The 15,383-nt window shown below is 39.6% G+C and overlaps 1 protein-coding gene across 1 annotated transcript; it reads left to right on the top strand.

Moving 5' to 3' along the window:
* Positions 1 to 11,472: 11,472 nt before the first annotated feature.
* LOC133782385 (transcription termination factor MTERF9, chloroplastic) lies at positions 11,473 to 14,926 on the top strand. The gene is made up of 6 exons (XM_062221680.1): positions 11,473 to 12,031; positions 12,559 to 12,631; positions 12,723 to 12,898; positions 12,989 to 13,681; positions 13,773 to 14,430; positions 14,670 to 14,926. Exons 1-5 carry the CDS (start codon positions 11,717 to 11,719, stop codon positions 14,088 to 14,090), a joined length of 1,575 nt encoding a protein of 524 aa, XP_062077664.1. The 5' UTR covers positions 11,473 to 11,716; the 3' UTR covers positions 14,091 to 14,430; positions 14,670 to 14,926.
* The last annotated feature ends 457 nt before the right edge of the window (positions 14,927 to 15,383 follow it).

Raw genomic sequence — 15,383 nt, 5'->3', positions numbered from 1 at the left:
GGATAAAAGTGAAAGTGATGAAGGTGGAGAAGAAGGTGTATATATATACCCCAGTGGGGATGTCAAGGTTCGAAATGATCTGGGCCCTTGATTTTGATTAAAAGAGGATCCAAAGGATCGTATTTAATTATGGAAACTGGCAACAAAAAGGTCATAGGAAAGGATGTGTGCAAAATAGGGAGGTACTCGAGTACACTCGGTATGCAATCCCCTAACGACACGTGTTCGCACTCGAGTGAGGTAGGTGGGCACGTTTTTTGAAAATGGAGTTCAAAAGTTTCCTTCTCATAGGATTTGAACCAACACTTTTGAGGGGGCAAAATGTTACACCCAAATTTCAAGGATGAATAAATGAGCCTCGAAATGTAGGCTCGAAAAGCATAAACTCGAAAATAACAGGCATTGGCTGAACACTTGTATAAATTGACATGGTTCCTGATCTGTTGTTGTTGACGATCAAGCACAAGTTGAAAGGTTCGAGCTTAAGTTTCAGGCTCGAAGACCAAGGACCTTCTCCGAAGCATGAGTTTGATGAAATCATTAGATGAGGAAGAAGTTGACTAGAATGATGAGCTCGAAGTTTGGATTGATCTCGAAAGCGCGTCAATTTTGCATTCGAGATCGGTAATGCATTTTCCACACGACAGCTATTCGAAAATCCTTATTCCTTGAGGATTTGTTGTTATCAGATATCATGTCCCAATTATCATGGGATATTATGTAATTAATGTATTTATTTACATTTATTTGAAATTTGAATAATTTATTGTAACTTCTCGAAATAAGGGGAAGATATTTTGTCAATCGGGCCTATAAATAGCCTAGGGAATTTCATTTGGATTAACGCACAAAATTGTACTAAGAATACTCTGCCAAATTGCTTCCTGAAAAAGCTTTGAGAGAGTATCAAGATCAATAATATCAACTCGTGGACTAGGCAGATTTTAACTGTTGAACCATGTAAAAAGCTCTTGTGTTCTTCTATTTTTCTGAAATATTGTTTAGTGCTCTTCGTAATTACATTGACGAAAAACGACGTCAACACAAGGGTATGGGTGCTCCAGGAAATACCCAAGTCCCAAATCTTCCATCCGTGCTGAGGGGCACCATATGTGGTGGACCAATTTTGGGAGTGGTCTTCCCGTAGTTTGTTCCAACGAGCCTCTAGAATGATCGCCTCTCCAAGGTCTCATGCCCCTCAACGAATCAACAACAAGGCTGGCCACTATGCTTCCGCTTCTGGCTCAGTTTTCATCTACTTCAATCTTGTTGTTGATTCCAGAGATGCACCAGAACTTTCCCTATTCTCTCACCACAGTGGAAAGACATATATACCATGGGTGCATCTAAACATAATTTTATCACATCTAATTGTTGCATTCCCCGTGTACTCTTTGTAAGAATGAAAATTAGTGTTGTTCTTTACATTCTACTTTGAATGATTACGCTATACATCAAAGTATTATGTACAAAAAGTGTAAATTTTACCAGATTAATAAAGTTTTTATCTTTATAAATTTTGAGGTCACATCGCCTTGGCATTGTTTACGTACAGAAGTACTATTACTTCTACTATACTAAAAGTTGAAATCACCTATTCTTCTAATATACTTCTCCATCGCAGAAGATAAGCTTGCATGCCCTACCTCATATTTTTTGCACGAAATATTATAAGGGATGCACCCTTTAATCAGCCTCTACAAAGCTAAGGATGATTCCATCCAACTATTTCCAACAAACATCCTTCGCAAAAATGGGATTCTTTTGCCACCGCATATATCTTTCACCTATTATAAACAACGCAATACTCATTATGAGATTCCTTTATATATGTAATGTGTTGTTTATATTTTTCATAAAACACTATACATAAAGGAAAAAGAGGAGAACGGGGAGCTTAACTGGGCAGGTGTTCCCCCCACCTATATGGTCACCTAGAATATCTATACGCGTATGGCCTAAAAGACCTCTGATCATCCATAATCGGAAGTAAAACTGAAAAAATACACAATAATAAAGGGCAATCTTAGAATTGTTAACATTTCAGTAAATGATTAGAAGGTCCTAAACTTATACCATAAACCCATATTGTTCATACAAAATTAACCAAAACATTTATACAATGAAGTCATAAAGAAAACATAAAGTTTCTCTAGTCCACAATTATATATCTTATGATGGATGGGCACCTCTGCATCATTGATCTGCGAGGATGATGAGCAACTACCTCTGGCATCTGTGGCACTCGCGGCTGGTAAAATGTCGTATGCTGCAACACTCACTATAGTATGCATCACCTGTTTCCCTTCGGGTCTGCTGGAGCCACAACTTCTGTAGGCAGAGTGAACTCTTCCGCTGGAGACCCATCAGCTCGGTACAAGAATCCCAATATGTCATCATTAGCACACAATACCTCTAGATGCTCTGCTGGAAAACTGAAGGCAATATCGCTTAAGTCCCACAAGTAATGATACAAATCATAATCACCAAGTGCAATGTTGAATGACTCGCAGTAGTTCACTAGCATGTCTCTATTTTGTGCTAGCGACCGCTTGTCATCATTTAGAATGGCATCCAAATATTTTCCCAGCTCTGCCTCCCCGATTTGGATATTAACCTTCTCTACAATCTCTCGGTCGCGAATACGCTCCCAACTTTTCTCCACGTGGACTTTTTCCATACTTTGTAGAAGGTCATTAACCTGCCCTTCTGTTGCCTTCAACTTCTCTTGCAAATCCCCCTCAACCAGAGTTGTCATATCCTTCTCCGCCATCGCCGCCACACAACCCTTATCCGCTTCCTCAATCTTCCTTCGCAACCACTCACTAACTCCTCAGTAGAATCCAACTTCCTCCACACTTCCAACTTATCCTCCTCCGCTTTCTTCTTCTCCATCTCTGTATTGACCAATTCCACCGCATGGCCATCTGCCTCCTCTGACATCTCTTTAACCAATTTATCATTCTTCAATCTCAACTCTTTTTCTCGCTCCAATGCTTGACGCATCTCTGCCAACTGAGATTCCATCTCTGCGTTCCTTTTCAACTGGGCCTCTATGGCAACCTCAGTTTGGCCTTTGTTGATTATCACATTTTCATAGTAGCAGCCCTATAAAAGTTATATGGACGACAATCAGCTTTATATAATTCAGGGAATTTACACTCTAAGTACCCAAAAACTTACCAATATTAGATGTTCACGCATTGCCTCCTTTTCCTTACGGAGGCCATTCACGTGTGCAATAAACTCATTTGGAAATTGCACAATAGTTTCCCGCATAATGTCCTCCTCTCTAGCATCACGCATCATTACACTGGCACCCTTGCTGACTGCAACTGCCTCCACTCTTCTGTCAACAGTAGAGGCAGGAGGAGCATTAACCATAACCACTTCTTGAAGCACAGAAGACACAATCGCTTCCTAAGGCTTGGAAGATGCAATCGGTGCTTCTGTCATGATGCTCGTCGCCTCTGCCTGGGGCAAAAGAGGAATAGACATAACAATACTGGACATAGATGTGACCCTCAGCGAGGAACTCACATTCGAGCCACTAGGCACAATAGAGGCAACAATAATCACACTAGTACCTCGCCTCTTAGGCTCAGTTGAAGCCACTAACACATCAACATTCCCTTCTTCATCACCATGCAACTCACTTGGTAAGAAGATAGGGGTGCTCACCACAGTTGAACCTAGCTAGTTCAAAAACTCTGTTGGTGAGTCAAAACTTGAAGAGATGGGAAGCAATGGGGGAGATGGAGTGGCAGAAACTCCAACAATAGAACCCATTTCTGCGCCTTCACCCCCAAAACAGCTAACTGTTTCTGTCCCATCTGGAGACTCCTCCACACTTGCAAAAATATTATCGAGGAACCGACTCTTCTTCAAAGAAGTCGAACCTCTCTTGGCAATGCCAAGACTCACAGAAACAGGGGCACCAGCTAAAACTGCATATACTGAAATTTCAACAGAGGATACTAAAAGGGTAGCGACATTAGTCGTCAAAAACTGTGCAACAGGGCGCGACAAAGTTGGAAAAGATCCTACACTTGGGGATTCAAGCACAGAAGAACGCGTGGGAAGAAAACTATGAGGTACCCCCTCGAAACCACAAGTGGTCGAAGATACTTGAGGGACACTTGATACTATCAATACTGGGGGCAGTAACTTGGACGCTGCATCTGGGCCGCTCTCCCTGGCCAGCGGATGCAATTACAGACAAGACAATGTACGATGCACAGGACTCGAACCTGCGCCAAGAGATTTATTTGCCAACGGACTGGTAGACTCCCTCCTTGAAAACTTAAACTGGGACGCCAGCACAGCCCCATCATCTGAGTTTTTGAGATTTTCCTTTCAGTCTCTTCATCAGAAAAGGAAAGTACATAAGAAGGAAAAGGCTGAGATGTAAACCTCTTCATCACATCCCTACACGCTTTGAGGAAATCTTCCTCCGTCCAATCACCCCACATAGCCCGAACCGCGACTACATTGGGGTCCATATCCGTCGTAAAACACAAGTGAGTCATAATCTACATACAATAAGGATTGCATACATTCCAAATGCTAATAGATGAATCCTTAGACTCACGAAAGAAACCCATTTCCATTAAAAGGTTCTCTCTGGCATCACCGATATTAATGGTCGGCCATAAATAGCCTAAAATTGCTGTATAACAAGCACAACAATAAGATTCTAAGAACAAATTGACAAAGAATATTTCTAAAAAAAAAAGCTCAATATCTATCATAGAGTTCAATTTTGCTCAAAATAAATGAATAGTAAAATACAATTCCGAAGTCAAAAGCTCACCAGTCATAAAAGTTCTGGCTAGAGGAAATACATTTTGGGGCAAGAATTTGGGGTACCATTCCCCACCGACCGCATACACAAATCTATCCCAATTCTTATTGGAATTGCCGTAGTCAGTAAAAATATACTTGCCTTTCTTGGGTGACAAGTAGAACGTCTTCCATGACCTGTTCTCAGAAGACTTGTTGTTCGACTTGGTAAAGGCGGCATAAAATTCCCTTGTACCAATTGAAAGACCTTGCATTGCGCCTAACATGTGCACCCCAATTATCGCTTGAACAACGTTGGGAACGAACGGACAAATATGCACCTTAGAGCAAGAAACAATTTGGACAAGAATTGTAGGGAGAGGGAAACGAAGATACTCAATATGCTTACAACTGAGCACAATTTCATCTAGTTTGACGACATCCTTGTATCGCTCGTCGCGCAGCTCACTCGCCGAAAGCTTACGAATTGTGACATCCTCAGGGATATCACAATCAGCGAGTAGGTGATCGAGAGTTGTGTGATAGTTTCTCTTTACATTAGGCTCAGAAGACGGTCTACGTCCCATGATTCTTAGACTATGAGAAGGAAAGATGGTGTGTTTTTTTTTTTAAAAAAAAAAACTTGGGAGAGAAAATGCAGGCAAGATGTTTGATCGGATAAATGAGTGAGAAGAAGAGAGTAAGAAGCGACTTTTTATTTCTTACATTCAATTGGGAAGGAAACCAAAGTGCCAAATAGTCGTGGGTGCTTCTATTGGTCCTCGATTTTTGGGAACGTGGGATGTGACCGCAAGAACTGAACCCGCCATGATTATAAGTAATAAATGCTTACTGCGTGATTAGACCGTGGGCATTTTTGGAATGATTGTTCATAGTGATCAGCCCACATCTGCGTCCGCTAAACGATAAGACATGGGTTGAAGGGCAATTGTTGGAACCCAAAAAATGTCGCATTGGGCCTAAGACTGATTATACCATATAAGATCGGCCCAAATCCATTACACGACTTGATCAACTATTTTCTTGAAAAAAAATAGCTCAATACGATGTGTTTAAAGTAACGTAGCTTCCACAAGGAAGAGAGGTGAAATCTTCTGGCGAAAGCGGGTTAAAAATTAAAAGCTTTTACGTTTTAATCACTCAAGGGGAACAAATGACAAAAGGTGGAAAAGTTGGTTACTCAACAACCAATCAAGTTCCTCCATTCACTCTGCAATCCTCCTCTCCATCACTATAAATAGCCAACGCTATACACAACAATAACACATTAAGATATTCTATTGTTACTCTGCTTAAAAAAGACTTATCTGAATTAAGCATCGAAGAGTTTACTTGCAGGTAATCCTAATACTTTAATGAAATAGAAGTTTAGATTGCGTTTCAAAAGTATCACAACAAATTTTCAAGCTCAACAATATATATATTTATTGTGAAGATGTTTGAGCTTCGGGACTCCATGTTTAGATTCTAAGAATCATTTAATGGTTTTTTTTCCACTGCATGAATAATGAATACGTTTTACAAGGATTCCAATTTTAATAAAACATTTCTTTAAAGTCTTAATTGCGTTCTCAAAAAAGAGGTTTGAAAATGATGTTGGGGTTACATAAGTGACGTTGCTTCACAACCTTCACGTATCATTTCGCGCCAGCCAACAAACTATTATCAGAAAAATACTACACGATGTTACAGAATAGTGTGGAGCCAAGTCTGTTACCTTTTTGGTTTTTTTTTCCTTTCTGTTAGGAAAAGTTGGTGCAGAGGCATTCGTGAGGGTGTAAAGAATATTGTAGAGAGAGAATTCTATTAGCCTTGGAATTGTAATATTCCTTTTGCTGTTATGGCTATCCTACACGTGTAAGGCTGAGATATATTGTAATCTCTCTTTTCAGTATAAATGAAATTTCTCTGCATCAGTCTCATTTGAGCTGATCAATTTACAAATACCCACTCTATAGAAATTTGACTTGGTATCAGAGCAAACATTTGCCAACGCAATGTCTAACCCACAAGACCAGACCAGTGCCTCTAACCATGGCGATCAGACTCCAGCTGCACACACCACAGGACCGACCTCTGCGATGACAGCTCCATCGTCTTCTTCAACTCCGGCGCCAATTGCTACTCCATTTAGTAACACCTTGAGCCAGCCGTTCTCTCTAAAGCTCGATCGAAACAACTTCCCACTGTGGAAGACAATGGTCAATACCATTATCCGTGGACACCGACTAGAAGGGTTCATCAATGGCACACGACGAGCTCCACCAGAATTTTTGAATGCAGGGAATGAAAAATCAGATCTGTTTATGGAGACCAACCCAGATTTCGAGACTTGGCTTGTGCACGACCAACTTTTAATGGGTTGGTTGTATGGATCTATGACAGAGACAATAGCATCTGAAGTGATGGGATGCCAAGCAGCGTTTGCCTTATGGAGTGCTCTTGAAGAACTTTATGGAGCACATTCAAGAGCAAATATGGATGATCTAAGGACAAAAATTCAGACTACACGTAAGGGGTCACAAACAATGACAGAGTACCTGAAGATGAAGAGAATGTGGGCAGACTCATTAGCACTGGCAGGTGAACCCTATCCTGAAAAACATTTGATTTCTAATGTTCTTTCTGGCCTGGATGCAGATTATCTATCCATTGTGGTTCTTATTGAGTCACAAACTAGCCTATCATGGCAGCAGCTGCAGAGTATGTTACTAAGCTTTGACAGCCGATTGGAGAGACTAAATGTTATCCCAGCAAGCAACAAGTTGAATGGAAACATTTCAGCCAATTTCGCACAAAAACCAGGCTCAGGTGGGTCTTCGAATTCAGGAGGCTTTAGGAGATATAATACAGGCCAGTTTCAGGGTAGAGGTCAACATTATTCACCTGGGTATACTCGTGGGTCAAGCTTCCGTGGAAGAGGTCGGAGTGGAAGAGCAAACGGACCCAAACCTACTTGCCAAGTGTGTGGCAAGTATGGTCATTCAGCAGCTATCTGTTACAACAGATATGATGAGAATTATATGGGAAGCCAGCCAAATGCTACTGGAGGACAGGAGAAACAACTCTCAGCCTTGGTGGCTACACCAGAAATGCTGAATGATGATTCATGGTATGCAGATAGTGGTGCAAGCAATCACCTAACAGCTGACACAAATAAGATGCAAATGAAAATGGAGTATGAGGGTAAGGATCTGATTACAATCGATGATGGAAGTCAGTTACCTATCTCTCACATTGGGACAGGTTCAATCCGAACAAACAACTCAGATTCTTTACTGTTGCATAATTTGTTATATGTGCCCAGTATTTCAAAGAATTTAATTAGTGTGTCAAAGCTAACAGCAGATAATGATGTCTCAATGGAATTTTTCTCTGATTTTTGTTGTGTGAAGGATCGAAGCACAGGGAAGGTGGTTCTGCAAGGGACTCTTAAAGATGGACTGTATCGTCTCAATTCATCACCACACTCTACGCTGATCCATCCTCCCTTTTCTGCTGTTGCCGTGAACAAACCTCCAGTAACACAAGATCATCATCACTCCCTAAAAGACATTTGGCATAGACGTTTAGGACACCCTTCAGTCAATGTACTAAATCAAGTCCTAAAAATGTCAAATGTAAAATTTCCTATTAATGAAATACAACACTTTTGTGATGCTTGTCAGTATGGGAAATCACATGCTCTACCATTTCAAAACTCTCAATCTATAGCAGCTGAAATACTTGATTTAGTGCACACCGATCTTTGGGGGCCAGCTCCTATAGCTTCACACACAAACTTCACCTACTATATTCACTTCATTGACGATCATAGTAGATATACCTGGCTGTATTTACTCAAACACAAATCTGATGCATTAGCTGCTTTTATTCAATTCAAGACTATGGTAGAAACACAATTTGGGAAGAAAATAAAGAGACTAAGGAGTGATTCAGGGGGTGAGTATCAAGCTTTTTCGAGTCTAGTAACACAAAGTGGGATTTTAGTTGAACATTCTTGCCCAAATACATCAGCCCAAAATGGTCGCGCAGAGCGCAAACACCGTCACATAGTTGAGACGGGTTTGACACTCCTAGCTCAAGCGTCATTGCCCCAAAAATATTGGTCAGACGCCTTTCAAACAGCTGTGTACTTAATCAATAGGCTCCCTACTCTAGTCCTTAATAACAAAACACCATTCGAAGTATTATACTCCAAGAAACCAGATTATAAGGCACTTAGAGTTTTTGGATCGGCTTGTTTTCCTTGTCTTAGAACCTATCAAACTCAAAAATTTCAGTACCATTCCACAAAATGTGTAAATTTAGGCTATAGTGATGTTCACAAGGGATTTAAATGTCTTAGTTCACATGGGCGTATTTATATATCTAGACATGTAATATTCAATGAAAAGGAGTTTCCCTGTCAACTTGGTTTCTTCAATAATTTTCGGCCAGAACAAGGAGTTACAGTTACAGTTCCTCACTCTTGGTTCAACCTTCCTTTCAATACAGTTCAATCTCAGTCCCCTGCAGCATCACCAGCCCAGGAGTCTTCCACACAAAATCAGGTACATACTTCACTTGAGTTTGGCTCCCCTATATCTGCGATTCCTAATGAAATGCCAGAAAATTTGTCAGTCAACACACCAGCTGCAGGAGAAAACAGTCCTGACTCTAGACAAATCGTGCATCAGGCAGAGGAAACTCAAATGAGCCGAGAATCACCAAGTCCAGCCCCATCTATAGTTCAGCATCCAATGATCACAAGAAGTAGAGCAGGGATATTCAAACCAAAAGTATTTCTGTCCAATACCGAGGCTTCACTTGCAACAACACCCAGGACTATTCAGGAAGCCATTAATCATGAGGGCTGGAAGTCAGCTATGGAGACCGAAATGGAAGCCTTAAACAGAAACAATACGTGGTATCTGGGGCCACCTTCTGAACAGTACAATGTGGTAGGCAATAAATGGGTGTATACAAAGAAGTTCAATGCAGATGGTACATTTCAGAGGTTTAAGGCGCGGTTGGTTGCAAAGGGCTTTCATCAACGGCCAGGGGTAGATTTCGGAGAAACGTTCAGTCCCGTCATTAAAGCATCGACAGTCCGAGTAGTGTTAACAATTGCAGTAGCAAATAATTGGGATATAAGACAGCTGGATATCAACAATGCATTCTTAAACGGCATGTTGGACGATGACGTTTACATGAGGCAGCCACCGGGTTTCGAAGATCAAGCCAAACCAGATTATGTTTGCAAGTTAAGGAAGTCTATTTACGGGTTAAAACAAGCGCCAAGGGTGTGGTACGAACAATTAAAATCCACACTTGTGCAATGGGGCTTCAAGAGTTCGAAGGCTGACACCTCTCTTTTCTTGATGAAACACACGGAGTATGTCATTATGGTGTTAATATATGTTGACGATATAATTGTTACAGGGAGCAAATCGAAGGAGCTTGAGAAGTTTATTTCCAGGTTGCATCATACATTTTCCTTAAAGGATCTAGGAAGCTTGCATTACTTCCTAGGCATAGAAGTATTTCGAGACAATACTGGGCTGTATTTATCACAGGGAAAATATATTTCAGAATTGTTACAGAGAGTCAAGATGGAGAATCTAAAACCATGCCCAACACCTATGACAGCCAATAAAGTTCTTTCAATTCATGATGGGGAGCCAATGACTGATCCTGCTTTATATAGGAGTGTTTTGGGAGCACTTCAATACTTAAGTCACACAAGACCAGATCTTTCATTTGCTGTAAATAAACTTAGTCAGTTTCTCAAATGCCCAACTAATGTTCATTGGAATGCAACAAAGCGAATTCTCAGGTACTTGAAAGGAACGATGCAATATGGAATACACATTTCACCAAGTGATCGACTCACTCTCACAGGTTTCTCGGACGCCGATTGGGCGTGTTGCCCAGATGACCGCAGGTCAGTAGCCGGTTACTGTGTGTTCCTAGGGGACTCTCTCATATCGTGGTCCTCTAAGAAGCAAACGGTGGTGGCAAGATCGAGCACCGAATCTGAATACCGAGCTTTAGCTCACGTTGCTGCAGAAATGACTTGTCTCCAAGAATTGCTTAATGAAATGAGATTCAAACTTCCAGCTACTCCCGTGATTTGGTGTGACAATATGAGTGCCAGTGCACTTGCAGCAAATCCAGTTTATCACGCAAGGACCAAACATATCGAGCTGGACATTCATTTTGTTAGAGATAAAGTTTTGCAAAAACAGTTGGAAATTCGGTACATTCCCTCTCATGACCAGATTGCAGATTGTCTAACGAAAAGTCTATCACATTCGAGGTTTCAGTTTCTTGTTGACAAGCTCGGAGTGACCTCCTCACCCTCTCGCTTGAGGGGCGGTGTTACAGAATAGTGTGGAGCCAAGTCTGTTACCTTTTTGGTTTTTTTTTCCTTTCTGTTAGGAAAGATTGGTGCAGAGGCATTCGTGAGGGTGTAAAGAATATTGTAGAGAGAGAATTCTGTTAGCCTTGGAATTGTAATATTCATTTTGCTGTTATGGCTATCCTACACGTGTAAGGCTGAGATATGTTGTAATCTCTCTTTTCAGTATAAATGAAATTGAAATTTCTCTGCATCAGTCTCATTTGAGCTGATCAATTTACAAATACCCACTCTATAGAAATTTGACTCACGAATTTCATTGTCGTTCATCTAAAATGACGGACACAAGAGTCTCAGTAGTTTTTCTGTCTGCGAAAACATCTTGGTCTGCTTGGTTTGACTTTGGTTTTGTAATTAGTGGTAACAGCAGTAGCAGAATCAACATTATTAAAAAAAAAAGAAAAAGAAAGTTAAAAATATTCTGAAGATAAAACCGCGGGGATAGGGTTTTTGGGTATATTCTTCTGTGATTTTTCTCTCTCATAATCCTTTCTTTCTCTCTCTAAAAAAATGATAGTCTTTACTCTGTGTCCAACTCCAACCAGCTCAGTCCTTCACTCTTCTTCTAATATCTGTCTTACCCATTTCGCTTTAAGCTCTATCTCAAACCCCATTGGAGGTGGAAGTTTAAGCTTCAAGCCACGGACCAGGGCGTGCCGGTTCCTGGTGCTCTTCTCTGCCCATTCCAATCCCAAAATTGTTAAGTCCAACCGTAGGTCCCGGTACGGTCAGGCTCTGTCTCCGTATGATAGTGAGGAAGAAGATGAAGAAGAGGGTGGTGATGATAATGAAGATGAAGATGAATTTGAAGATTGGTCGACTGATGTGAGTTTCTTAACTTGAACTGGGAATTTCGGATAGAGTTTCACTGGAAGTGTTTAGTTGTTTTGGGTTGTCGTTTTGAATGTTTTTCATGCTTCTGTAGCTGTGAAATTTGAATTATTGTTAATTAACAATGGTGGTTATTTAATATTATGTCTGTTTTGTATTTAAAACTCTGGTTTTTCCAGACTTTCCTACTCTTTAATTTGTCATAAGGCTTTACTTACTGTTAATCGAGCTTCTTCTTTTTTCTTTTTCTGTTTTTTTTTTTTGGTACTTTTGTTTTGTCATTGATTTTGAGGAAGTTTGTTTTGTTCTTTTTCTATTGGTTTTAAAAAATTGTAGGAAGTGCATAATTTGAGTTCTGAATATTGATGCCCTGAGAAGTACATAATTGAGTATTGAAAGCATTAAAGTTTTTACTTCTTTTCATTTGTGCTCTCTATGGTTTCTGCTATATATTACCACTATTATGTTTGTTTGTGTGTGAGAATTAACTTTTAATTTTATTCTGGAACGGTTTCTTCCAGGATGAATTTGCAGAGGTTTCAGATATTGATGCTAAAAGAAAGAGGTCCAAATTGCAAGGAAGATTTGGTGGAAGTAGGTGTCAATTGTCATAGAAGGTTTTATTAAAGCATTATATATAACAAAAAATGCTGAAAAAAAATGAATGGTTGTTTTGATATTGCAGGCGGCCGAAAACAACCTGAAAAGGGCCAGAGCAGAGTCTTATCAATTTTTTCTGTGGATAAAGAATTAGGTGGCAAAAATGGCAAGCACACTCTAGAGAAAAGTATTGATGGAAGTTATAGCCGTACTTTAAACAGAAAAGAAGCAGTTAGTTCCCTAGATGCACGCAAAGAAAAGGTGTGAATACTATTTTAGTTGTCCACATTTACTATCTTCTGTAACAATGGCTCAACATACCTTACTCTTTTTTTTCTTTTTCTTTGGCAGCTAAATTTGAGGAAAATTATTAAGAATAAATATCCTCGGCTATTTGAAGAGATAGACTTAGATGAAAAATGGTTACCCCTTATAGATTACTTGAGCACATATGGGCTTAAGGAATCACACTTCATTCAAATGTATGAGAGGCATATGCCTTCCCTTCAAATAAATATATGTTCTGCACAAGAAAGGTTGGAGTACTTAATTAGTGTTGGTGTTAAACAAAGGGATGTAAAAAGAATACTTATGAGGCAGCCACAAATTCTACAGTACACAGTGGAGAACAATTTGAAGTCCCATGTTGCTTTCTTGACGAGTTTAGGCATTCCAAATTCTAGAATTGGACAGATAATAGCTGCTGCTCCTTCCCTCTTTTCGTACAGTGTTGAAAATTCACTGAAACCCACGGTGAGATACTTGGTTGAAGAAGTTGGCATTAAAGAAAAGGATTTAGGAAAAGTGGTGCAGCTAAGCCCTCAAATTCTGGTTCAGCGGATCGACATATCCTGGAATACTCGTTATATTTTCCTTTCAAAGGAAATAGGAGCATCCAGAGATAGTATGGTGAAGATGGTCACAAAACATCCGCAGCTCCTGCATTATAGCATTGATGGTGGATTATTACCCAGAATCAATTTCCTTAGGAGTATAGGAATGAAAAATGCTGACATCTTGAAAGTTATAACTAGTCTTACACAGGTTGATTTTATTTCATTTTCATGAACATTGTTATACTTCAAATTTTGTCCTTGTGTAGTTTTCTGATAAGGCATTATTATCATATTTGCAGGTACTATCTTTGTCGCTTGAGGAGAATTTAAAGCCCAAGTATTTGTACTTGATCAATGAGCTGAGTAATGAAGTGCACTCATTGACCAAATATCCTATGTACTTAAGCTTGTCGTTAGACCAGAGAATCCGACCTCGGCATAAGTTTTTGGTTTCCTTGAAGAAAGCTCCAAAGGGGCCATTTCCTCTGAGTTCATTGGTTCCAACTGATGAAAACTTCTGTGAGCGGTGGGCTGGAACTAGCTTAGACAAATATCTAGCATTTCGGCAGAGACTACTACTCAAGGAGTTCGCGAACAAATATGAAAAAAAGCACTAATATGGTGTTCTGAAGCTTCACCAGATTTAATGACTGGGTTTGAAGAGCAGTGTTAATTGCATCAACTTTATTGCCCTTTTAATTATACCAGGACGAAACTGTATTTGAGGTTTCAAGTTGAAGCTCAGACTATGGTTTCTTATTCTTAAGCTTCTGTTGAGAACATCATCAGGCTGCTCGTAATTATGATAATTTCATGACAATGTTCCAGAGCAATAACATGTGTAGAAGATGATCCAAATCTTTCTCAGATGGCTCCTAAAAACATTTGAAGTAGGTGATTGTTGCAGAAACTATCACCACCGGTGATTATCAACTAAGTTACTAATACAGAACAAAGGTGAATTTCTCGACTATTTAATTTATTTATAGTTGAAGTGAATGAAAGTAAAGCCACATATCCACTTGTACCAATATAGTTTATATTAAAAATAAGACTCCATCTCCATTGGTTGTTTCCTATCCCTGATAACTCCCTTGGTCATTGTGCATATCTTTTTCTGCCTTGGAGTGCTCCTTTGAACATCTCCTTTCCTCTTTGCTAATAATAATTTGATGTTTTTATCACTGGTAATGCAGGTCTGGTCAAATTACTGTAAATCATGGTGACAACTTGGGAGAAAGCTGACTAACTGCAAATTTTGTCATATGCATTAATAGTTTCTAAATTTTATATTCTTTTTCTGCTGAGACAGTTAAATGTTTTTGTTATACCTGTTCATCCTCCAGATGCCCATAAGAGTTACATATCAGCTTGTAATTTTTCTTCTCTTCTCAATCAATTGTAAAGAACACTAAGAATATTCCAATATGTTTTATATCAGGTATTTTGATAACTGACCTGCAAAAATTTCCCATCTGGTTGGATAAATCCAATAGGATAAGCATACCTGCTGTCACTGGCTTACAAAACCCCAGATTTGGTTGAAGCTTATTCTGGCGATGCAAATGGCACATACTCAAAGTCTGAAATTTATTTTTGTTAATTTATTGATATGGAACAGCAGCATCAACTATTAACAGTGACAGTTTAACGGGCAATTGCCCATGAATGCTTTGTGATTGGCTTGTTACTGCAGCAGTAGTGGTGTACAGCTACTCGTATGACTTGTAAAATCTCAGAGTAAAAAATTACCAGGTAGTGGAGTGACTTCGGCCAAAACTTTCTTCAAAAATACTTTACCCCTTAATAGTAAAAGCTGTATTTTTCTTTCTGGATTGGTGCTAACTCCAATGCGTGTGAGGAATTGATATCAATAAATAAACGCAGTTTATCAAATGAAAAGGTTTAAG

This window comes from Humulus lupulus, chromosome 6 (genome assembly GCF_963169125.1).
Source record: "Humulus lupulus chromosome 6, drHumLupu1.1, whole genome shotgun sequence".
Taxonomy (NCBI): Eukaryota; Viridiplantae; Streptophyta; class Magnoliopsida; order Rosales; family Cannabaceae; genus Humulus; species Humulus lupulus.
Note: the sequence above shows the minus strand (reverse complement) of the source record. Positions and strands in the feature narration are given on the sequence as shown.

Coding starts and splice junctions, on each gene's coding strand:
- LOC133782385 (XM_062221680.1), top strand. CDS start 11,717: ATGATAGTCTTTACTCTGTGTCCAACTCCAACCAGCTCAGTCCTTCAC. Junction 12,032..12,558: donor TTGAAGATTGGTCGACTGAT/GTGAGTTTCTTA, acceptor GGTTTCTTCCAG/GATGAATTTGCAGAGGTTTC. Junction 13,682..13,772: donor TTATAACTAGTCTTACACAG/GTTGATTTTATT, acceptor TCATATTTGCAG/GTACTATCTTTGTCGCTTGA.